This window comes from Hipposideros armiger, unplaced genomic scaffold (assembly GCF_001890085.2).
Source record: "Hipposideros armiger isolate ML-2016 unplaced genomic scaffold, ASM189008v1 scaffold_1018, whole genome shotgun sequence".
Lineage (NCBI taxonomy): Eukaryota > Metazoa > Chordata > Mammalia > Chiroptera > Hipposideridae > Hipposideros > Hipposideros armiger.
Genome location: NW_017732368.1, coordinates 175,759 through 201,872, shown reverse-complemented (window position 1 = coordinate 201,872; position 26,114 = coordinate 175,759). Strand labels below are relative to the sequence as shown.

The following is a 26,114-nucleotide window of genomic DNA, read 5'->3' as shown; positions in this document are numbered from 1 at the left end:
GGGAGGGTGGCAGCTGAATTCTTTCGTGCCCACATCATGCCTTTTTTATGTTTCATGTTTTTATTAGTCCCTTCAATGAAGACACGCAGAGTCGGTGGAACTTTCTTATATCGTTGATGAGAAAACTAAGATTCTGCTATGTCAGGTCCGTGGCCACACACACAGCGGGGGCTAGGGACTGGGCGTTGGCCTGGCTGTCTGCGTCCACGCGCCCTGCCCCTCCCCCACACCGGGGAGCCTCGCGCTGCACTCAGCCTGCCCCCTCCTTGCTTCTGCCCATCCTTCCCCCTGTGACTCATGCTCCTCAGTCCATTTCCTGGGCCGCTTTTCCCTCCAGGGTCTCGTTTGTACCTTGGAATGTAACTCTAATGAAACTAGGTCCCGTTTCATATCCGAGCTCCTCTACACAGACCAAGAAGTCCCGAGGGCAGGTGTGTCGTAGGCGTCTTTTCATACACGTGAGCTAGAGCAGTACTGGTGTTTGATGCGGTAATCAAGTGTATAGCAAGAAACGAATGGATTTTTTCAATTATATTTGACATTCAACATTATAATTTTTAAAATAGTGCAAAAAAAAGAAATTAGAGGGTTTTTTTATATAATGTATCATTCTTTTAAACTAGTAAGTTTAAAAATGGGTGTATTTTTATACCTATTTGCATAAAGGTGCATATTTGTTTTATATATGCCTAGTTAGAGCCTTTCACATAACTTTAATAAAAACTTTGAATATGTTGTTATAAAATAAAAAGAAATGTATGGAGAAAGGAAGAAAAGACTAATAATGCCAGGATAAATGAAAAAAACCTGTCAGAATGCACACAGGCAAATGAGCTGTCTCACAAGTTGTCAAAACAGAAGTTAAAACCCCAGTCTCCTAGGCGTTTGCATTTCTCTAATGACAGAAAGTGCAAACTCACATGAAATGTGGTACCGTGGCAGGGATGATGTACCCGGATGGGAAGGGAACCCATCAGCCCTCTCCATGTGGTGTTCCACCGTCAGGTTCCAATATGTACAAAACGTTTTGGCAAAGACCACGGGATCCACTGTCACACCATCCAGAAATAGGAATCCTAACGAGGCCTCAGAGCAGGAGGACACAGCATCTTGGTAACTGTTCATCTGCTTGCAAACTCCAAAGGACGCATCTTTTACTATTTCTCAATATTTATTATGTGATTTACTAACTTCTCTGAATACATTTAACACAATAATAGTATCTTCTAAGATAATTAAATAACTTGCCAAAGTCTTGTTCAGAAGGAGAGAAGCCATTATCTTGACTGGAATGAATACATTTTGTACTGATGTGGGCAGAGCAAGAAAATAATGGTCTTAGATACAGAATAATTGTGTGTATGATGACCTTCTACTAACTAAAATTAACTAAATGTTTATTACCTTTAACCACACTAATTAAAGCTAAAGTATCCTGTAGCTATAAAGGATATTGAAAGTGAAACCGTTGCTTACTGAACCTCCCTCTGTCCATTGGAAATAAGATATTCTAAGTGTTGGCCAGGTAGATGTGGGCACATCAGCTACAGATGACACCAGGGATGCAGGGCGATGCTCTGGTGACTGGTTTGAGTTCTCTAGATCGATGCCTCCCTGTTTGCTTGTGGCCACCCATCTGTGTCATTTCTCAATGATGACGCTACTTCTCTGGAGAAAAAGACAGGAAGAATTAAATGTATCATCTTCCTTGACTTCTACACAAACAGCTCTAATAAAAAGTTCATTAAGATGAGATTTAATACTTTTTCTCTGATATGTGTGTTTCATTATCTAAGCTGCCTAAAACTATGATGCAGTAGTTAATTTCATGAGTCAACTTGACTAGACCATGGTCCCCAGATGCTTGGTCAAACACTAGTCTAGATTTTGCTGTGAATGTATTTTTGAGAGATTAACATTTAAATCAGTAGACTCTGAGTAAAGCAGATGACCTTCTATAATGTTGGTGAGCTACATGCTATCAACTGAAAGCTTAAGGAAAAGGACTGAGGCCCCTGAGCAAGAGGGAATTCTGCCAGCAGACTGCCTTCAGACTCAAGTTGCAACATCATTTCTTCCTTGGGTTTCCAGCCTGCTGCTGTCCTGCAGAATTAAGACTTGACAGCCCCTACATTCATGTCTTTCAATTCCTTAAAATAAAGATAGATAGATAAATAGATAGATGATAGATAGATAGATAGATAGATGATAGATAATAGATAGACAGATAGATGATGGAGAGATGGATAGAGATGATAGATATATAGATGAATAGATAAATAGATGATAGATGGATACATATATATGAGGTGTGACAAGTTCACGAACTTGTTGCAACGATGTTGCTAACATTTTTTAATATCAGAGGAATTATTCATTAAATGAGTTTGTACCAAACTGGACAGTTAACCAAGTTAGATGACCTGAACTTTTCGCTAACAATTCATGGCTCTTGCGTCATGAAAACACACCAGCTCACATGCCACTGTCTGTGCAGCCAGTAAACAAATAACTATATTGGAACACCCTCCCTACTCACCTGATCTGGCCCCCAATGACTTCTTTCTTCACCCAAAGATAAAGGAAATATTGAAAGGAAGACATTTGGATGACAGGCAGGACATCAAGGGTAATACAACAACAGCTCTGATGGCCACATTCCAGAAAAAGAGTTCCAAAATTGCTTTGAAGGGTAGACTAGGTGCTGGTGTGGGTGCATAGCTTCCCAAGGGGAGTACTTCGAAGGTGACCATAGTGATATTCATCAACGAGGTATGTAGCACTTTTTCTACGGTGAGTTCTCAAACTTAATTGTCAGACCTCAGATGTAAGACATTTAATAACATTTTTTAAAAGAAAAATTGAGGGGCTGGCCAAGTGGCTCATTGGTTAAGAGTTGACTTGGGAGCGCGAGCTCTGAGCAGCAGGGCCGCCAGTTTGGATCCCACATGAGGGCCAGTGATGCTGCACTCTCTACAGCTAAGATGGTGAACAACAGTTCGACCTGTAGCTGGACTGCTGTGAGTCGCCAGCAATGGCGTAGGCTGCAACTCCTGCTGCAGTGGGCTGCAGTGAGCTACCATGACTGGCTGGCAGCCAGCGTGAGTGACTGGCAGCCAGCATGAGCTGCAGTGAGCTGCCGTGAGTGGCCATCCAGTGGCCAGTGACCGACTGCCTCAGCCAGGAAGAATGCAATGATAATAATACCACATGGGCCAGTGAAGCAACGTCCTCCACAACTAGACTGAAGAACAAAAGGACAGCAACTTGTCTGTTCCCCTTCCCCCAATTCCCCAGCGCTGTTCCCATCCCCCAATTCCCCAATAAAATCTTAAAAACAAAAAAATTGATATGTTCATTAAGTGAGAAAACATGCAGCATTGACTGAATGGCTTTACTGAAGACCGATGCGATTATACTGGCATTACACTTTATAATAGAACACAAAATCCTGCTTTATATATCAAGAGTGCATTTCTCAATAGTATATGAAATGTGTGCATACCGCTGCATGTTTAAAAATGAACTCTCTTCATCCTGTATTTACTATCCCATATAATAGCTTCTCTAAGATTTGATCTCTGAGTAGTTCTTCATTTCTTCCTGATTAAATCAGTCCTTATGTGATTTCAATTATTTAAATTTCAAGTAAGACAGATAGATGACAAGCACGGGAGGAACTTTGCAACTAGAAATGAAGTAATCATAAACTTCAATTCTTCACTTCTTGACAGCATTCTTATTTTAAACCCAGCCTTGTATCCCTTCTTCTTTTACCATTTTTTTAAAATTTTCAATTAAAGTTGACATTCAGTATTATTTTATATTATTGGGTTGCTGGGAAAGTCATGATATATTTTTCTGTTTTTCAATACAAAAATGTATCATGGCTTTCCCAATGACCCACTAGTTTCAGGTGTATAGCATAGTGATTAGACATTTATATAATTTATGAAGTGATCCCCCTGATTAGTCTAGTACCCACCTGGCACTATAGTTATTACCATTATTGACTGTATTCCCTGTGCTGTACTTCACATCCCCATGACTATTTTGTAACTACCAATTTGTAGTTATTAATCCCTTCACCTTTTCCACCCAGCCCCCCATCTGCCCTCCCATCTGGTAACTATAAATTTTTTCTCTGTATCCATAAGTCTGTTTTTGTTTTGGTGTTTTGTTTATTTTGTTCTTTAGATTCCACATGTAAGTGAGATCATATGGTATATTTTTCTCCCTGTCTGACTGATTTCACTTGGCATAATACCCTCTAGGTCCATCCATGTTGTTACAAATCGTTAAGATTTCATTTTTTATGACCAAGTAATATATGTACCACATCTTCTTTATCCAGTCACATATTGTTGGACACTTAGGTTGCTTTCATATCTTGGCTATTGTAAATAATGCTGTAATGCACATAGGGGTGCATATATCTTTTATTGTTTTTGTATTTCTTCAGATAAATACCCAGAAGTGGAATTGCTGGATTATAAGGTAGTTCTATTTTTAATTTTTTTGAGAAACTTCCAAACTGTTTTCCATAGTGGCTGCAATCCCAACATTGCATGAGTATTCCCTTTTCTCTACATTCTTGCCAACACTTGTTTTTTGACTTGTTGATGATAGCCGTTCTGACCAGAGTGAGGTGGTATCTCATTGGGTATTTATTTGCATTTCTCTGATGATTAGTGATGTTGAGCATCTTTTCAGGTATCTATTGGCCATCTGTCTGTCCTCTTTGGAGAAATGTCTATTCAGGTCTTCTTCCTGTTTTTTTTTGTTGTTTTTTTTAGTGAATTGTTTGTTTTCTTGGTATTGAGTTATATGAGTTCTTTATTTTGGATATTAACCCCTTATCAGTTATGTCATTGGCAAATATCTCCTCCCATTCAGTAGGTTTTCTTTTTGTTTTCTTGATGGTTTTCTTTATTGTGCAAAACCTTTTTATTTTGATATAGTCTCATTTGTTTATTTTTTATTCCTTTGTTTCCCTTGCCTATGGAGCTATATTAGAAAAAAATATTACTGAGGGTAATGTCTGAAAGTTTATTTCCTGTGTTTTCTTCTAGGAGTTTTATGGTTTGCATTTATGGTTTGCTTACATTTAAGTCTTTAATCTATTTTGAGTTTAGTCCATTTTGATTATATGGAATAAGAAGGTGGCTCAGTTTCATTTTCTTGCATGTATCTGTCCAATTTTCCCAACACCATTTATTAAACAGACTGTCTTTACCCCACTGTATATTCTTGCCTTCTTTGTCATAGATTCAATGACCATATAGTCATGGGTTTGTTTCTGGGCTTTCTGTTCTGTTCCATTGATCTATGTGTCTGTTTTTATGCAAGTACCATGATGCTTTGATTACTATAGACTTGTAGTATAGTTTGATATCAGGTAGCATGATACCTCCTACTTTGTTCTTCTTGATAAATATTGTCGTGACCACTTGGGGTCCTTTATGGTTTCATATAAATTTTAGGATTATTTGTTCTAGTTTTGTGAAAAGTGTCATTGGTATTTTGATATGGATTGCATTGAATCTGTAGATTGTTTTGAGTAGTATGGACATTTTAACTATGTTAGTTCATCTTATTCATGAACACAGTATATGTTTCCATTTATTTGTATCTTCTTCATTTGCTTTCTTCAATGTCTTATAATTTTCCAAGTACACATCTTTTACCTCCTTGGTTAAATGTATTCCCGATTATCTTTTTTTGATGGAATTATAAATGGGATTTTTTTCTTAACTTCTCTTTCTGGTAGTTATTGGTGTACAGAAATGTGTAATAACTGATTTCTGAATATTTTTTGTATGCTGCTACTTCACTGAATTCATTTATCAGTTCTAACTAATAGTTTTTTGGTGAAATCTTTGAGGTTCTCTATATGTAGTAAAATGTCATCTGCAAATAATGAAAGTTTTACTTCTTCCTTTCCAATGTGGATGCCTTTTATTTCTTTTCCTTGTCTGATTGCTGTGACTAGGACTTCCAGGACTATGTTGAATACAAGTGGTGAAAGTGGACAGCCTTGTCTTGTTCCTGATCTTAAGGAAAATGCTTTTAGCCTTTCCCCATTGAGTATGATGTTAGTTGTGAGTTTGTCATATATGGACTTTATTATGTTGAGATGTGTTCCCTCCATTCTCACTTTGTGTGGGCTGACCCCACAGAGGGCTTGTTTGCCTATTAAGACCACCCTTTGGGTGTGCCACTCGTGGGGCTAGTTCAATAGTGTTCTTTTGTGGTCTGAAGCCAACCTCTTGATGTGTAAGTTCTGGGGCTTCTTGGGAGGGGCTTCCAGGCAGACCAAGGTCAGCCCCTGCCTGTGACCAGTCCAGAGCTACCTGGTAGGAGCTGCGAAGGCATCCACAGTTGGTGGCTGCCAATGCTAGATCTGGAGGCCCATACGAGAGGCCATACTGATAATGGAGGCTGGACTAGGCCTCGGACAGCTTGCAAAAGGCCCAAGACACCTCTGAGGCCTGATGTCAACTGCAGGCTGCCTGTAAGGCTCAGCCAATGAAAGAGGCTGTGTCAGTATGCAAGTTGGGTGAGACAGGGTCGCAGGTAGTCACCAGGGTGGGGCAAGTGTTCACCAGGTTAATGCAAATTCAGGTTTGGCGCCAGTGTTGACCCTGGGGCCCCCTCACAAAAGTCCCTGAGACACCATGTCCTGTCACCACCCACCTCAGGCCTACAGACCCCAAAAAGTTGTCTAATAAAGATTTCAGCATGGGTTGGGGCTGATTACTAGGTTACCTAAAGTGCCTCAGGCAGTTCTGAGGGAGTTGGTTAGGGCTGCGTCCCAGACAGTCACTGTGGTGGGGCGAGTAGTGTTCACCTGGCTAATGCAGTTTCAGATTTGGCCTGTAGGGGAAGGCTCAACACAGGGAAGATGGTGCCTACCTGTAGGCTACACACGAGACAGGCTCCACGCAGGGATAATGGCAGCTGTCCCTCTAGCTCCTGCCCTAAAGTCACACAACCCAGTCTTTCCCTATGCTTCTGGCACCTCTTGAGCTGCCATCCCTTGGTTGGAGCCCAGGGTGAGTGAGGTGAGTGTGTGGGCCCTTTAAGACGATGTCTGGGCTTCTAGCTACCTTCCTTCTCACCCAGAGGGGCAGAATTTTTGCAGCCAGATGTTGTGGGGGCTTCTCTCCCTGGCACTTGAACCCTGGGCTGAGGATCCCAGTGCGGGGCTGGGACCCCTTGCTCCTCAGGGGGACCTCCATCCTCGAGATATCTCTCCAGATGCTCAATCACTACCCATTGGCATAGGACCAGCACGTTTTGTGGCTGTGCCCCTCCTACCAATCTCAACATGGCTTTTTCTTTATATCCTTGGTTATAGGAGTTCTGTTCAGCTACACTTCAGATGATCCTCAGGATTGATCTATAATTTAGTTGTAATTTTAATGTAGTCATGGGAGGTTACAAGCACAGCCTTAACCTAGTCCACCATCTTGCCTGGAATCCTGTATCTTCTTGACCTCTAAGTCAGACATGGGAAAACATTTTGATTCATATGATTTTTGATAGAATGATATTATTTTTACATTTGCTCCATGTTAAGAAGTAGGTGAAAATGGGAGAAAAGTTTGAAGTTGAGGTTTTTTTTTTTCATTTTGTTGGTTATTTTGCATGTTTTGCTACTACTTATTCTGGCAAAAGTTAGAATGCTGCAGAGCAAAGCTCAGTAAAAATGAGTGCATTCTGTGATGTTCCTACAATGATCCAATCACAGAAGATGATGCACCAGTGGGCCGAGGACATTCGAGAGGAAAATGGAGGAGGATTTATGTTTAGTATTAATTACACAACTGAGAAATACTTCTCTCCATCAAAGAGCTGCCTTAAAACTTTGTATTGTTCACTGTGTGTGCAGTGGAGACATTCGTGACAGCATATGAATCAAACTAATTGTTACTCTTACTTGATTATGAAAAAAAATGACATGTGCGTTCTTCTAAATTAAGTCTTTCTCACACAAATTACTGGTTGCCACTGTAAATCAAGCAACATGTGTTCTGAATTGTGACGGCTGCAGCATTAGCTATTGAGTCGGGAAATGAGATACTTTGTTTGCAACTAAACTTGAGTTGAGTTTTTTTTTCTTTATGTAAAAATAAGTGTCATAGAGCTATTGCTTTACCAGCTTCTGTCACAAGGAGACCGTGAGGGTTTAGTCCCAGCCTTCTGTTCTACGGTGAAGAAAATGAGGCCCAGAGAGGTTAGGGGTGGCCTGAAGTCTCATTCCAAGCACTGGCCAGCTCAGACTTGAGTCTTAACCTCCTGGTTTGTGTGCAGTGATCTTGCTGCCCCGTCTTCATCCTGAATTATGATGCAAGATGGCCACCTCTACTGCCACCAGCCACTGAAACCCAGGACATGGCCAGAATCCCGCATAAGTCAACACCATCGAGACACAAGGCACTGGGAGAGCTGGGATTTACTCCCAGACTTGTGACCTCCAAGCCTGTGGTCTGAGCTGCTGCACTCTCCTCATCAGCTGAGAACTTGGTAATTACTCGGAAAGTACTATTTTCCAAGAAGATCTATTTTATGGCTTTTATTGTGAAGTGCAGCATGTTGAGTAACTGATGAGAGACAAGTTATGGAAATAACAAAAACGACACCTTTCGGAGGAAGGATATGCACTTCGTTGTCCTTCTGTTGTCAGAGACAGTTCTAATGTGTCTGCAGTGCCTTTCAGTGTGACTTTCCATAGAACCGTCTCTACCCCAGGAACCATCCAGCAGCAGCCCTTGGGCCAAATCTGGTCCACCATTCTGTTTCTGTATAGCCTCCTGAGCTAAGAATATTTTTTTACATTGTTAAGTGATTTTTGAAAAAATCAAAAGAAAAATAATATTTCATGACACATGAAAATTACATGAAATTAAAGTTTTGGTTCCCACAAATAAAGTATTGGCACGCAGCCACACTCATTCATTTGCCCCTCATCTGTGGCTGCTTTCCTGCTAGGATGGCAGGATTGAGTAGGTTTGAAAGAGACAGTATGGTGCAAAGGCCTGAGCTGTTTATTTCTGGCTCTTTACAGAAAGAGTTTGCCCATCCCGGCTCTAGGCTCTGCGGGTGGAGGCTCTGTGTCATGTTTGCAGGCTCAGTGTCACGTCCTCCCAATGGTACACCTCCCCTTCTTCACTGTGAGACTACAGGACGCTGGAATCCCACAGTCCCACAGAGGAAATGGCTCCTTGCAAGTGGCGAACCTCAGAAGCTGCCAGCAGCTACTCCTGCTGCATAGTTTAGGCAAAGCTGTGAGACAGGGACCCAGAGAAGGCAGCCACGTGGGGGGCAGGGCAGTCAGAAGACAGGAGAATATTTAAGGAATCTTGAGGATATTTAAACAAGGGAGGCATTGGAGATGTAGAGGCTGTGGGGAGAAGTCTGAGCAACACAGAGCAGGGAGATGTAATTGACCACACGGGGGCCTGTGTACTGACCGCCTCCTTCTGTCCTGCGGATGAGGGCTCTGCTGGGGAGGAACTGTGTCCTCCCAAGGGCGCATGCTGACGCTCTCACTCATAGTACCTCAGAATGTGACTGTATTTAGAAATAGGATCTTTAAATAGGGAATTAAGTTAAAATGAAGGCAATAGGGTGGACCCTAACCCAATCTGACTGGTGTGCTTATGAGAAGAGATTATGACACTGACACACACACAGAAGACGCCATGTGAAGACACAGCAAGAAGGGAGCCATCCACAAGCAAGGAAGAGGTTACAGAAGACGCCAAACCTGTCCACACCTTAGCCCAGCCTCCGAACCCGTGAGATGGGTTTCTGTTGTGTAAGCCGCCCGGTCTGTGACCCTTTGTGACTGCAGCCCTAGCGGAATCATACAGTGTCATGCGCCCACCTTGGCAAGCACACCTCTGCAGCCCCTGCTAATCTCCATTTTTACTGTCAACCCTTAGAGTCTGAGCAGACTCATAACTCAGAGGTTGGCAAGTCCCTTGGTTTGTTCAGCACAAAATAGCCAATATTCGCTTGTATCCATAACATGGGGTGATTCTCCAAGGTTTGTGAGTTCCAAGGACAAGAAGTAGATTATGATTTTAGTGACCAAGTTATCTGTCACATTCTTAAGCACAAGAAAATTTTAACCACATACAATGTACCCAACAGGCAATGGAATGGGATGCCTCTGCTGTCAACACTCAGAGCTGGACCCTCCTCTGTGTGGACCTGGCCTGGGCACTATGGGATGTTTAGCATCCCTGCCCTCTGCCCACAGTGAGACTGAGGCTTCATAGCCAAGGCAAGAAGGTGGAGGAATAGAAAGAGCTGTGACCTGACAGTCTACGATAGTCAGAGGCCTCAGAGAGGGACTCACAGGTAAAACCGTGAAGGGCAGACCCCAGGGAGGCGACTGGATTCTGGAAGATGTCTCCGTGTCCGCAGGGATGTGTCCTGGGCTTCCTACCTGCCTTGATAACTTACATCCTCTGGGTACTTAAGCACCCTTGGTTCCTACACCACATCTGTCCAATGAAGGATGGCGTAGGAGGAAGAACTGTTCTCGGGGGTCCATTCCCCACTTGCAGGGGGTCCAAAATATAGTGTTCACGTCTCAGTGTATCTCCAACTGACGCTGATGTGGTGTTGGATTGAACCCCATTGGTTTTCCCCGGTCCCAGCATCAGTAGTGGCGATGGTGGATTTTTTCCCCTAATTGATTTGGGACGTGGCAGGAGCACCCTTGTAAGTAGCTAGCACACCCTACTATTTCCAGCATGCCATGATCCCTATTATTCTTCAGTCAGAAATTGAGAATGCCTTTTAGTTTGTGTCCAGGTTTGTGGAATTTAGTAAGAATTTTCTGGACTTGGTCTACTCAGTGAGACTGCTTGGAGGGTTGGGCAGGGCTGAGCGTCAAGCGTGCCCCACCTCATGCTCAGCTCTGCAAGCTTCTCTTCTTGACCATTGGTTTTGGGGGTTTCTGATACAGGGCCATGCCCTTTTTTGTGCTGTTTTCATAGTTGGCAAATTTTCTTCGCTGCTATTGATAAATGTTGGCCACTTTGTTAGAAAGGGAAGTCCTATTCTTTACTCTAACACATAAATTTGGCCACCTGTTTTATTTGTACATGTATAGTCATCCACAGACAGAACCATGATTACTGATCATGTATTGGGTTGTCAGAAAAGCCATGACATATTTTTTCTATGTTTTTCGTTGCAAAAATGCATCGTGACTTTTCTGATAACCCAACAGTAAGTGTAATAAATATGTAGAATTGCAAGGGATATGTAAAGAAAACATATTATCTCTTCTGCTGCTCCCTCCTTCCAAAGTAATTTTGGCTATAACTGGGGTAACCAATGTGAGTGAAAGAGTTAGAGAACAACTAATGACAAGTGGGCATTACTGACTATGAAACCACTGCTAATTCAGGAAAAAAGAATAATGCATGTGGGTTTGATCTAATCAAAGGAGACTTCCCAAGCATCAGGCTAACCTAGGAGCTCCCTGTGGCCAGGCACTGCTCTAAGACCTTTGCAAACATTATTTCCTTTAACCTGCAATAACCCCATTAGGACAGGCTTTTCCAGTCCCCTTCAAGATGAGGGGCAACAGCAGATTTAAAGAACGAATAAGGAAACAAAACACACACTAGAACAGGAGAGAGTGTGCGGGGTTAAATGAGCAGACCCAAGTCTTTGGAATGTAATGAATGAAATGGTGGAAAGCTGTAGGTGGACTGGATCAAATAATGAACCTTGTGGAAATGCTTACATTCCATGTCTTTTTAACAGTATAGAAGGGATCAGAGGGCCCACTAGGTAATTGATACTGTTAATGCTGTTGACATCGTGTTGAGGTTGTTAGCATACTTCTAGATAGAAGCATTCGGCTACAGCGGAACATTTGCAAATATGGTTATTATTGTGATGTTTTTTGAAATAATTATTCTAAAAGTTAATAATTCTATTTAATTTTTTAAATGTACGGTACTTCAGAGCATGATTGTTTTATTCTATAGTTTTGCAGTATTGAGTACAGGATGACAGAGCATCAGGCATCTCATTTTATGTAAGTTTCACAGTTTTGAATCCAAGTTGAGTAAGAAGCCTGAGGTCCGTCAACTGAATTGAAATATTGGATGCTTCTTTTAAAGATCTTCTTCTGTATCATAATCGCCTATATCACATGCAAAGAACATCTTGCTTTAGATAGTGTGGTGTGGTAGGGTATATTTTTATCAGCTACCAGAAAAAATAGTGAAATCCCTAAACAGAGACTAGAACATTCCCAGATATTTCAGTGGGTCACTGAAGAATGAATTATGAAACATATTTGAATGCCATTGCATTAATTTTCCTCCTTTCTGTCCAAAATTATTTATTAAAAGAACCCTCCTCAATTCTATCCAACTTTTGGTTTACTTTTATTGTCTTATAAAAAAGTTTACTGTTTAAAAAAAAAAGTTTTTTTTCTGAGCTAGTTCACATGAATTTATGTCTAAAACAATCTCAAATTGGAAGGAAATCATAGTTGTAGGTAGCTGCTCAATTTCCATTGTATATCTTGTTTGCTATAAGGCATTTATAAGACACGTTTGCCATGTTAATTTGAGACAGAAGCCACAATGTGAGTGTAGCATTCACCTCATCTCCTCACCGAGAGCTGGTCCTCCCGTGTCTTATCCTATGTAAGTCCAGCCTGAAGCAAGTGTTTGGATGAGAATTAGAGGAAGAAAGATAAGTTGTGTATAAGATGGACATGAGGTGAATTAACAAAGTCAAGTTGGATTCCAAGATGCGGTGAGACTTGACTTGAACTTGGGCACCAAAGGGCCCTCATGGAGAGAGGCTCTGGGCCTCCAGGGCCTGTAAAAAGTATGTAATCCTTGGATCCGCCATGGCTTTGGAGCTGTGAATGTTGGAAACACTGTCCTCCACTCTGCATCTGATGGAAAACGTGGTAATTCCCCCACACTTAGAATCTGGGTGGGCTTGTTTCTCACTTGGGCTAATATTGTGTCTTCAGAAAAGTCATGACGCATGTTTGCAGCAGATGGCACTAGTTCACTTTTGGAAGTACTAGATTTACTCACATCTATGTTATTGCTATGTCATTTGACAGCTGACAGTTCTAGCTTCATTCTAAAAAGAAAAATTGATCGATTTGGTTGTTTTGGAGATTTTACATCAAGTTGAAGATGGAATACCAAACTGTGCATTTTTGCCATATTTTACTGTTTTACTTTCATAAAGGGAAGAATGCAAGCTTGTGAAAAGTTGCATAAAGTTAATGTGACAATGCTCTACAAGAACGTCAGTGCCAGTGATAGTTCACAAAATTCCGTGCTGGTGATTTTGATCTCAACGACGCTCCTCAGTCAGGGAGGCCCACCGAGGCTGATGACGACAAAATAAAGACATTGATTGAGTCAAACCCACGTTACATGACACAAGAGATTGCAGACACATTGAACATCCATCATTCAAGCATTCACGACCACCTGAAGAAGGTGGGATACGTAAGCAAGCTCGATATTTGTTTTCCGCATGAACTCAAAGAAGTTCATTTGACAGTGAGTATAAACATCCATAATATGCTCATTAAACATGAGGAAAATGATCCTTTTTGAAGCAACTGATAACTGGTGATGAGAAGTGAATTGTCTACAACAATGTGGTGTGCAAATGGTCTTGGTCCCGATGTGATGATTTGCCTCAAACGGCGTTGAAAGCAGACATTCATCAGAGGAAGGTTATGCTCTCAGTGTGGTAGGATTTTAAAGGTGTCATGTTTTTTGAGCTCCTGCCAAGGAACCAACAATCAATTTGAATGTGTACTGTTGGAAATTGGACAGTTTGAATGAATCCGTCATCCAGAAACATCCAGAGCTTGTTAATCATATAGGAGTTGTATTCCATCGCAACAGCGCAAGACCACACACAAGTCTGATCACTCTTCAAAAATTATTGGCGCTTGGATGGGATGTGTTGCCACACCCCCCATACTCGCCTGACCTTGCGCCATCAGACTTCCACTTGTCTCGCTGTATTCAAAATGCATCGCATGGTATAACGTTCAATTCAGATGAGGCTGTAAATCAGCACCTTGTTCAGTTTTTTGCAAATAAAGACAGGTCCTTCTATGAACGAGGAATTATGAAGCTCACTGAAAGATGGCAAAAGGTTATTGAGCAAAATGGGCAATATATCATTGATTGATCTTTGTTCTTTATATAAATAAATGACCTTTGAAAAACATAGAAAAAAATATGTCATGACTTTCCCAAAGACCCAATAGAATATGGGGAATGAGACTGTGTGAATTCTGGAGCCCGGGTTTCTGAGGCCCTGAAGACCCCGTCTTGCCTTCTGAGGCTGCTGCCCTGAGATCACCATTAGGAAGCCTGTCCAACCTAGTGGAGGATGAGTGGCCACCTGGAGAAGAACTGAGGCCCAGCCACCTGCTGGCAGCAACTGCCAGACACACGTGTAACCGGGGCCATATCGGGCTTTCCAGCCAACCGTCCAGTTGAATACAGTCATGTGACTGACCCACAGCAAGACCAGCACAGGAACCGCCTGACCAATGCACAGAATTGTGAGAAAGAAAATGCATTTGTGTTCCAAAGCACCAGCTTTGAGGTGATGTGATTTGCAGCCATGGATAACTGAAACACACTCCTAACCCAAACCAGGCTTGAGCTCAAGTCAGCATGAGCCTAGGAGCTGGTGGAATGAGGTGATGTTCTCCTGAGAAATCGTTGCATAGGATTCAGCATTTTATCAGACGTCAGCCTTTCGCCTGTCAACTTAGTGCTCTGAGGAATCCGTGTACTGTTTGACAGGTATTTTTATTGGCATGCCAAAGCTGAGAATTCCCAAGCTTATCTATACCAATGTAGCTATTCCAATTAGTCAAGACATAATTTTTTAATGTAACAGCATCTCCTCGTTAGCCATGGCCTCCATCCTCATGCTGATCCAGTTTCTGTTTCCTGGCAGAAATGCACGCTCTTTTCCCTTTAGCAGGGCTGCAGTTGATAAGGTATCCATCCCCCCTTGAGTACCCCCACGCTGCGCCTGGGCTGTGTGCCTTCCCTCATGCCAAGCGCTTGGACCCGCAGCAGGAGGAGCCCTCACCAGCGTCATTTCCATGAGCATCTGGACTGTACCTGCAGGAAAACAAAGAGGAGAGTGCTACTTCATCAGCTCCAGAAAGATCAGCTATCAGAACACCTTTAAGAAAAGTATACGACGATGTAAATGCACTTCATTCCCCACAGTTGCTCTAGAAGTCTATGCGTGCATGCTTACTAATGCATATTGTGGCAAAATTAAAGACACCTATCTATAGCTATATGGGTATCTGTAGATATAGATATGTGTGCACATATAGTACACATGTGTGTAATATATACACATATATACATTATCGCATGATTTCTTCTAACGGAGAAAATCACAGGTTTTTAACAAGTACCAAAAAACAATTTTTAAATGTATTTCATTTCTGCTGCCACACTCAAGGATGTCTTCTTTTTTCCTCCTGACACCTTACAGAGTGGGAGAAACCTAGAAGTGGAAGAGACAGCAGACATACACTCAAACACCTCTCAGGCTGCAGGGCACTGGGAGCCAAAGACGTTACACAGTTGACCCACCGCCCATGAAACGAGTGGCAGAGCTGAGGCCAGAGTGCTCTCCTGACTTCCATGCAGAAGCTCCAAGCCATGGTTTTGTTGTTGTGTTAGGTCATGGTACATACGACATCCTGATCATGAATCACTGTTTTTAGCTAATACTTGATGCAATTCTATCAAAGAGAGAACTATCAGTGAAACTTAGAAGGGCAAGTCCCTAGAAGGAAATCTGCAGCCTGGTCGCTAAGACGACACGGCTTTAGCGTCCAGTGTCCACACAGATCTGGAGCGTAACAAAGTTAACGGTCTGGCAAGCTGCAGCAGAAAAGTCCCTTTATTCTGGAGCATGAACCACAGTCATCTTATCTGAGTTACTTCTAATAAAAATCTGTGAATGCGACAGTCCCCGAGCTTTGTGCTGTGATGGCTTCGCTGTGCAGTTCACTGCCTGCTTCTTTGATTTTATCTGAGGACACTCAGGATGTTGCTCAATTAACAGAGTAAGGATTAGTGCAGCTCTGCTGACTCTCTTTTCTCATTTATTATTCTTCCCCTGAAAATTGATGTCATCCAGAAATGATGGATACGTCTCTCCGTATCCACCGCACCGGTGCCCAAGGGAACAATTAGCGTTTGAGGGCAGGCATGGTATTTAAGGGGTGTGGTCGGCAGGCTTATGTCTATAGAGACTTTTCTCTGGAGGCTGGCATCGGGGCACTTTATTTGTCAGGACAAATAGGCAGAGGTTTGGACACTCACCTTGACGCTAGAAAGTCTTTGGACCACTCCCCAAGGCAGCTGCTCAGCTCCACAGCCCGAGCAGATGTACAAGCTCACTTCCGGGTTCCGTCGCGTGTTCATGAGAAAAGGGAAAGCAGCTTCTCCTAGAATATCCTCAGTTTGCTCCCTTTTCAAATAAATTCTTCTGGTATTAGCTGTGACTTGCCATGTGTCTCAGTGTTGCCCAGGGGTGCTCTGGTCAGAGGTGTGGGTCCGATGGAGGGGAGGAGGCCGAGGGCTGTGGGAGTCCTGAGGCTCACCCCAAGGGCAGCTCCAAGGGCAACACCGTGAGGGGAAAGGACCATTGTCTCCCCCGCCCCCCGAAAAAGTTTAGAAGAATCAATTTACTATCCTCCGTGACTGTGGACTTGATTTATGGTTGGACTTGGTTAGTCCTTTGTTCTCTAACTTCTCTTAACTGGAGAGTCATCGAGCGTGAGTGATGATTTCTTTCTTTCCGCCTCCTATTAATGATGTGCTCTCCAAGTGTCCCGTCATCTCACTGGGCTTATAAATCAGAATGAGCGGACAGAGCCATCGTGGGCTATGAAGTTGGAAGACAGTTCCATCTGGTCTTAACTCCCTTGTGACTGCCACCTCACTTTACCACACTCTGAGCCACACCTATACCTGCTTTGAGTTTGTGTTTGCCAAAATTATTTGAATTTAAAAGAAATTGTATGTGACCAGGGTTTGTAAAATGAGAAAAGAATATATGCATGCAATGAAAGGACTTACTGTTTTGTAAAAAGGATTGGTTGAAGTGCATATTGATTTTTTTCAACAAAGCATTCGAGCTTTCTTAGACTATAACATAAACGAGTCGATTTCCCGTGACATACAAATGCTGGCCATTAACATGGTGCCCCAGAACTCTTGATCCTTCTTCATCCTCCTTCCACTCGCTGAAGTCATTCTTCAAGAACCAGACACGCTCAGTCTCCCCCACCCCACGCCCCCACCCCATCTTCTTTGTCAAATCCTAGTGGCCTCTTCCCACAGTTCTTTTCACAGTCCTGGCACCGTGTTGGGGTTTGAGCACTTGGGTTCTTTTCTCCATGTGTCACTAATTGTTTGACTCCAAAAGAGTGAGAGGTGAATTCTAGAAAGGGCCTCTTATAGTTCCGTAAAGCGCTAGGCACTTACTCGGACATGGAAACCTTCAACTCCCCTGGCTCAGCAGCCGTGTTTTTTATACGACCGAACTGGGGCTCAAAGGCTGGAATGATTCAGTTGGGGTTTTCTAGATAGTAGCAGAGAATGGGCAGGAACCCACATTTCTCTCCCATTTCAATGCTGCTTCTATTACTAAGTGTAGCTATTCTCTATCAGATATAAAGAAAATGACTGATTTATTTGTAAAAGTTAAAAGAAAGCTAAAGCAAGACCTTTCAAATAATTAGAATATTCAGTGTGTTCTGTTTGACTGATTGAAGCAATATTTTTAAGGAGGGACCTCAGAGAAACAAACTAACGGTTCTAATGGAAACAGCAACAACAGCATTGTTACTAGAACTTAACTCTGGGACATGCCTGTTCTCTGACACCTGCAGACGTGACTGCAGGAGAAGATACGAGAAGGTGTTGTCATGGGTTCACGTCCCTGGCAGGTCATTTCTAAGTGCACAGTCTCCAGGGTTTGGTTCCGAATGGACACTTGGCCCTTCCATTTTACAGGCCAGTATTGAAGGACATCCGCTCTGTCCCCAGCACCATGTGTAACCCAGTAACTGCCCAGGGATCTGGAGTCTATCCCTCCTGACAGCTACGTTCTAGTGGGAGGAAGAACACATATCACAACATCTTTCTGGTTGTCGCGTTGGTTTAGCATCCTGATATAACTGAATTGCATTTAAAATAAATAGAAATAAGAACTTGAAGAAGAAAAAAATAAATATTACGAAGGAGCATGCCACTGTCATTATCCCTTTTGAATATAAAACCAGATTTAAGTATTTATTATATGGATGGTTTATTAAAGGGACAGGATATGATATGAATTACTAAATCTTAGCTCAAATTTTAAGTTGAAGTTTTCTTTGCTTAAATTGAATTTTCCTATCAATCCAAACAATCACAAAAATAGCATTAAAATATAAAATTACATAATCAGCTGTTTTATAATAGTATGTTACAAACACTTCTGAGCTCAGAGTGTCCTGAACTTTGATCAAAAGTACATTGAAATGTACTAACCCTGTAGCTCTTCTATGAGGCATAATTTAAAAGAAAACGTTCTAGGGGAAAAAAATATTACTAATGAGTAACAACCAGAGGTTTAAAAAAGGGATGTGTTGAAATGGGACACTCATACCAAGGCCAAGTTTTTCATCAGAAAACCTTTGAATATGCTAGAATGAGCCATAGTCTCTGTAATTAGACCATCTTTTCTAGCAAGAGAAATAAGTAATGGTATGCATCCATCAGACTAATGGCAACTTGATTTTTCCAAAGTCCCCTTAAGGAATCTCTCCAATGGACTTGGAGAGGTAATGTAGCTAGGTTATACCCGGTACATTAAGCACTTGGGTTTGTGTGTTGCTTTCTGATAATTTGGCAGGGCACACAGCTAAATTAACAAAAAGCTGAAATATGAATGGAAATATTAACCTTGTCTGATTATGAATGGAGTTGAAATTTATCATGTGTGCCATAACATTGGGCTTTGCTTTCAGAGGATAGCATTTTATAAGGGAAGACAGACACTTTTAAAGGTGTCTTGATTCATCATATTTGAGTACAGACTTTGATTTGAGGCTCACCCCATTGTCTAATGCTGTGTCACCCAGATGACACGTGCAACCCTTGAAGGATGGCGCCTGTTCATGGGCTCTAATCAGAGGTCTTGATAGTGAGGAGCTTTGGGTCCTTTTATATGGCCGGTTGGCTGTTACCAAAGTCTTTATTCTAGTCTAAATTCACATGGATTTGCTAACACTTTTAGAAAAGAAAGTCTTAGCTCATTTTAGTTTACTCAACATGTATTTTTCAACCTACTTTTAAAAAGCCGGTCATCCATTTACATTTTGCTCTAAAATATCATCACTTACATTTGGTCATTCAATGAAGCTACAGCCAGGGAAGAAAATTTAGATTTGGTTCTTCTTTTTTATTCATGGAATCTGTCTTTCCAAAAAGCCCGGCTCTGTGTGCTTTGGGGTTTACCATATTCTTATCACAGAGCACAGGAGGGGATGCAAAGAGGCTTAGAAATGCCTTGGTTAACTTACCCCAAGCACACCCTAAGTCAAGGCTCTGGGTATAGTCACTTAGTTGGGAAGTGGTACCAGGTAGGAGCTTGAGGGAGGGAGGTTGGCTGTTGAGAGGGGCCGCTGGTGGCAACAGGGACCCAGCCCTCCTGGAGACCCTCCAAGGAAACGTGTGCAACATGCGTCCATCTGCCCATGAGTGGTGTGGGTTCAGAAGCTGGGGCATTTCTCTGTCAGTTACTTGCTTGTTGGTTGAGACCCAGGTAGCTGTGGACTTATAAAGGAATAAACTGCAGGAGATCTCCAAAGAAGGCAGAGGGAATACGGGTAGGACACTGACAGCACTGGCGAGGGAAAGCATGACTGGGAACAAATGTAGCCATTGGGAGAGCAGACTGGTGGCTGCTTTAAGTGCAACTGGCGACGCTTTGTATCCAAGTGCACACACAGGTTGTCGTCATAAGGTGATGGTGCAGAACTATGTCAACTGGGCATGGGGGCCTGCTACATTTTGTTTTTTTCTTAGCCCTGGACTCACCCCCAGCCCATCAGAAAGGGTACAAGATTGTTTTACTTTTTTTTGTTTAATCGAATTAAGCCAGCCACCAGACATCTCTGTAGACACACAGGTTCCACTGAGATTTCTAAATAGATAGCTTATGTCCAAATTCATAATCTGTTATATTCTACATGCTAACATTTCTTATCACTGTTTCAGAAGTTAACACATTTATATTCAGTGTCTACATCCTTTGATTATGACAGGGATTTGATGGCATCTCAAAGCCACACACACCGGTCTCTCAACTGGGGCAGCTCTGTTCATACCTGAGGGTGTCACGAGGCAGGTCCCCTGACTGTGGTTGATGGCAATTTCACTCTTTCCTTGCTAGCTATCTCCCCTCTGTTTACAAAGATTTTGAACATCATTCCTTATACAGTTGGCTAGTAGCTGTCCTTTCATGATTTATTTTCCATTTGTCCCACCTATTTTTCTTTGACTCTTCTTAAATGATTTGTTTTGGAGTAATGGAGGACCCCTCCCCCATTTTCACGGTTAGCTGGTTAATCATACATTCTTTCACTCTTTGTGTCGCTAATGTGGACTTTGCATCCATTCTGGACTTACTGCATCTAATATAAATAAAGACACAAAGGAGGACTCCCAGAGCTGCTTCAGAAAGTGGCAAGAATGATGGGATAAGTGTGTTCAGAGCAAGGAGAGCATTTTAAACGGGATTAATGGCAATGTGTCTTTTACTGTAATACTTTTTTCTTATGTAAACAGTCACCATATTGTTTGATCCCGCCTCATATAAACTTTCAAAGGTTACCCTTCTGTAACGTTTTTCTTTAAAAAAACATTGCCTGTTTTCCTCAAAGAGAATGGAAAAGTACCACTCTAACTAAAATAAGTACATATTAAAATCTGTGTAATATTGCATGCTGTGGTGTACTGAATTTACAGAATTTGAAGACCAAACACACAAGAAAAGCTCTTATCACTTCTTTGCGTTCCACCTGTAGATTTCACAGATGACATTTTATAGAAGGTAATATCCCTGACTGTCTTTATAATAGTTCAGAATCTCTAAAGGGGATTGAAGGTTCATCACAGAGGAAATGAAATATTTGAAAATGTTTGTCTTCTCTAGGAAACGCGGAATATTAGCTGACTTTCTTGTACTTTATCTCTCATAGGGACAAACAGGTAGAAATGACTGTTTCCTGTCTGAGACTGGCCGCTGGTTCCTGGCATTTACTGTGATTTCTGCGTTGCCTCTTTAACATCAAAATAGAAAAATAATATCCTTGTGGAAATAACTTCACCTTTTCTCCTCTTTTCTCCACACTGAAGGACACGTGCTTAGAGCTCAATAAATAACACACTCTGAGCTTAGATTTGATTTTTTTTCAATATGTACTCCTCAGCACTTGTATTTTAGCCTGTTGAAAATAGTCCTCAAATCAGCCCCAGGACAAACCGGAGACGATGATGCAGATACTACTTGGCTGTTCCCTCGCGTTTGACGTGTCGGTCTTCCCTCACACCCGCCCCAGGAGCGGCTGCTGCTGTCCCTGCTGCCGGCTCACATCGCCATGGAGATGAAGGCAGAGATCATCCAGAGGTTGCAGGGCCCCAAGGCCGGCCAGATGGAGAACACCAACAACTTCCACAACCTGTACGTGAAGCGGCACACCAACGTCAGGTGCGCTGCTCTGCCCTGCGTCCTCGGCAAGCCCGGGGAGCCCGCGCCCTGCCCTGGGGGCGGCTTGACCCGGGAGCCCACAGCTAGCAATGCCATGTCTCCTTTGTAACTGTTAACCCTTCGCACATGGAGGACATACCACTCCCCCCACCTGTGTGCTGTCTCTTGGTGCCTTTACTTTAAGATAAGAAAATAGGGTCCCCCACTTTATTGGACTGAGCCCTCCTAGCCCTGCTCTCCGTGGCTGACCATCAGTCACAAAAAGGACAGAGGTTAACAGTGGGTTCTTTATTCTGGGAACTCCATGGTGTCCCTGGAGCTTAGGACACTCAGCGTTGCAGTAGGATTGTGGGGCGGGTCAGTGAGCTCTCAGCACAAGGACACAGGACAATTCCTCAAGATGGGCTTAGCATGCAGGTCTGGAGAAGCTGGCACTTTCCAGGGCACCTTCCGGTGAGGGTGGGCACCGTGGGAGGTGGGCCCCCCGGCCATCTTGGAAGCTGACCCCCAAGGCAGCTAAGGCAGAGCGTTGCTTAGGCAGCTTCAACGGCTGTAATTTCCCTCAGATTGTCTAGAATATGTTGGCATACTGAGTTAAATCTAAATTCACACAGTATATTTGGAATCCTAAAGTAACTTAAGTACTTAAAACTCAGAAATGTAAAACCTTCGATGGCTTGGAGTGCCAATTATTTTTAAAAGAAATATGAAACCACGTGGCTCTTTCAGCCTGGAGCAGGGGGGTGTGAGTGCAGAAGCAGGCACGAGGCGTGGGGGACACAGGTGGGCTAGTCAACAGCTGAGGGGCTGGGGCCTTTCAGTGAAAAGCATTAGGTTTGCAGATGGCACCAACAAGATTAGTTGCTAATTTTAGTGCTGCTTTGTCCGTTCATTCAACAAAATGTGTATTCTCTACTAATAAAACCTACTACTTCTTTGCTATCTAATGACGGTGATGACCATAGTAACGATAATAATACATGATAGTGATGATAACGAGGAGGGGAGGGCAGGGAGAAAATGAAGGATTTACAGGCCAGTTGCCCCTGAAGCATCACGGCCTCCTTCTGAGTCCCAGCCACTAGCGCGGAAACACACACATGCATCACATCTTTCAAAATAAGCAGACATTCCTCTTAAGCCAGGGCCACCGTCCAGCTGTGGAACCCCCTGCCCCCCTCATGGAGCCCAGGTTCTAGAGCGATGGTCCCACATCCTCCAGCTCAGTGTCCTTGTCCTGTCTCCTCAGATCACCCCTCTCTGGCTTGAACCTCCTGCGCGTCGCAGACTCTCTCTTGCTAAATTCGCCACCAGCTCTCTTGCTCCCAAGTCTGTGACTGACTGACTTCCACACCCTCATCTCGTGACCGCTCAGGCAGGCTGGGCCCATTAACCCTGCCCGTGTCCTTACAGGACTCTCCCACCCCTCCGTCTCCTGACTCCGTACCCCCTTTCTTTTCTCCCTGCAGTCTCCTTGGTGGTTTTCTCTCCCCTAAATCGAGACTTGCCTGTAAATTAGTGTTTTCAGGGCTCTCGCCTCACTCTCTTCTGTTCGCTCCCAGGATTTAATTACCATCCACACAGGTCTGAGACACAGAGCTCAACAATAGGTTTCCAGACTCACCTACTCTTCCTCCTGGGTGTCCCACAGACACCGCCGTTGACCTCAGCACCACCAGACCTGACCTCATCATCCTCCCTGCCAAGCCTGTTCCGATTTGCCCCTCCAGCGTGTACATCCCGTGAGAGAAGCTGCACTGCCATTTTCTAAGAGTGACTTTCCTGGGTGCCTCACCATCTAACCATCACACACACACGCACACTCACACACACACACTCACACACACACACACACTCACACTCACTCACACACACACACACACACACTCACACACACACACTGTCCTTTTTTGTTGCTCTGCTGTTTTCCTTTATAGCACTTATAATCATTGCTATTGGACATTTTCTGGTTTCCTTATTTGTTTGCTCCATCACCCCAACCTGACTCTGAGCTTCAGGGGGAGGTACCGTGTCTGCCTTATCCTTGCTGGTACTAAGTAACCCACAGTGTTTTGGGAACTCGTCTTTCTTTTAGGAAGATTATTAGTCCAGTTTTTCTTTGAATCAGTAAAAACAGGATTGGGCTTTTGTTATTTTGCTTCTTCTACTTTAGGAATTTTGATACTATAAACTCATGCTGCAGTTTAAGTAGACACATGCGAATTTGATACCACAATTATGACAGTGTAATGCACTGTCGGTTTGAATACCACATCAACCAGAGAGGACAGGCGTGTCCAGCCCTGAGAGAGAAAGGTGATCGGTCAGAATGGAACTTTTAGCAAATGGTTATGTATTCCCTGTCCAGGAAAACGACGTTTTCATCATGAAAATATAAATATAAAATGTAAAGCAATATATACTGTTTTAATGGGGAAAACTACCATTACTTTCTTAATGGACATAAAGTTACAAGTGCCACCCCCTCTGTTCCTCCTCACAGTATCCTCTATGCTGACATTGTCGGGTTCACCCGGCTGGCCAGCGACTGCTCCCCAGGAGAGCTGGTCCATATGCTGAATGAACTCTTTGGAAAGTTCGATCAAATTGCCAAGGTGAGTATTAGTGATTCTTTCATTTTGAAGTTGTATAAAATGTTGGCTTACTTGTTCTCTGGCCCCTTATCAACTTTTTACTTTTTCATCAAAAGCGCCCTTGAGAAATGGTGTTCGTAAATTTGTTGGATTGGTTTGCCATTGAGCCCCGATGAGTCTCAAACCTAAATCAGGGATGAGAAATGCCATCATCGCATATAAGTAGCACATTTTCATCTAGTTTTAAAACTCCTGCTTCTATGTAATTCAGCACACATATAGGAAGCACACTTAAGATGGGGACTTTAATTTGCACCTTCTCTGCTGTTCTGAGGTCCTCTGCTTAGGCATTCCGATGTCAAGAAGGTGGAAACATGGTTTCTTCTCATCCAATTGTAACTATCACGTATTCATAGTGTTAACCAGCGCCTTGGCAGCTCCCCTAGATAGGATGCATACCTTCTCCTTATGCCCTTTACTTATTATTGTCTCATTTTTGGCCATTGACTCTGTACCACGTGAGCAGAAATTATGCTCAGTAGTTGCCATTCATATGCTCATTTATGGTTAGTTTCACAGAGAGGAAGTGATGACAAGTGATCTAAAACCATACTAGACCTTACTTATTTATTGGAACTGTTAGAGTTCCTGGTGGGAATTTGGGGGAATAAATGTTTTTTCTTCTTTGTTAGCCTTTACTTCTCTTAAAATAGCTTAATTCTTTCATTGGTTTGTTGCTTCCAGCAACAACAATAAAAATACTTATGATGATGCTTATTAAAATGTGTCATTAATCTATGGAAGAGTGGGTCCCAAGTTTACTTCACTGCAACATTCATCTCACTTTTCACCAATACACACGTTCTGGCCAAGCCTCTGGGGAATGAATCCGGCTTGCGGGTGCTCTCAGAGGCACTCTCTGGTCAAGTTCTGACCACGACAGCTCCCACTGGGGATTCTAAAAATCAGCAAGAGTACAGGTCTTTCTTCCTTTACCAAACCAGAGGAAGAGGTTGAGTTCTCTGGGAGCTCACTTTTAGAAAAAGAAGTGTTGAAATATAATGGCCTGACAATTTGAATTAAAACCAAGTTATTTTTGTGGAACTGCCTGGTCGCATTGAGAAGAAGCGTCCCTCTCTGAGCAGGTGGCAGCATGGCTGCTGTGTTCATGTAGGGCTCTCCCTGAGTGATGCCTCGGTGTCCAATATGCCCTTTTTACAAGGACCCCAGTCATATTGGATTAGGGCCCGCCTACTCCTGCAGGACCACACCCTAACTAATTCCATGTGTGGCAATCTGACGCCACATGAGGTCACATTCACAGGTACCAGGGGTCAGGACTTCACCATGAACTTGGGGGGGCGGGGAGGGGGCACGATTCATTGCCCTTGACGGAAGTACTCACTAGGACTTCCTGTTCCTCTCTGATGATTGTAACAAGGCAATGTCCAGTCAACATCAGAGTCCAGCCCAGGGTTTAGGCTGCAGAGGAAGCAGGCTTTGGGCATCAGTTCATGCCTCATAGTTAGATAACAAGGACTTGGAGAGCATTGCAAGCACACAGACAGCTCAGTCCACTGACCGAATGCTGTGGAAAGCACACAGCTTTAAGCTGAGGAACATGAAATCATTGTCCACTCATTATTATTATTATTTTTAATTTAAACACTTTATTGAGGT

At 43.0% G+C, this 26,114-nt stretch overlaps 1 protein-coding gene across 1 annotated transcript in view; it reads left to right on the top strand.

The window, feature by feature from the left end:
• ADCY2 (adenylate cyclase 2) overlaps positions 1 to 26,114 on the top strand; it is a 380,993-nt gene that overhangs the window by 229,242 nt on the left and 125,637 nt on the right. The window contains exons 5-6 of the mRNA XM_019631611.1: positions 21,692 to 21,840; positions 24,344 to 24,455. Of these exons, the coding sequence (XP_019487156.1) occupies positions 21,692 to 21,840; positions 24,344 to 24,455 (261 nt within the window). The remainder of the gene's footprint in view (positions 1 to 21,691; positions 21,841 to 24,343; positions 24,456 to 26,114) is intronic.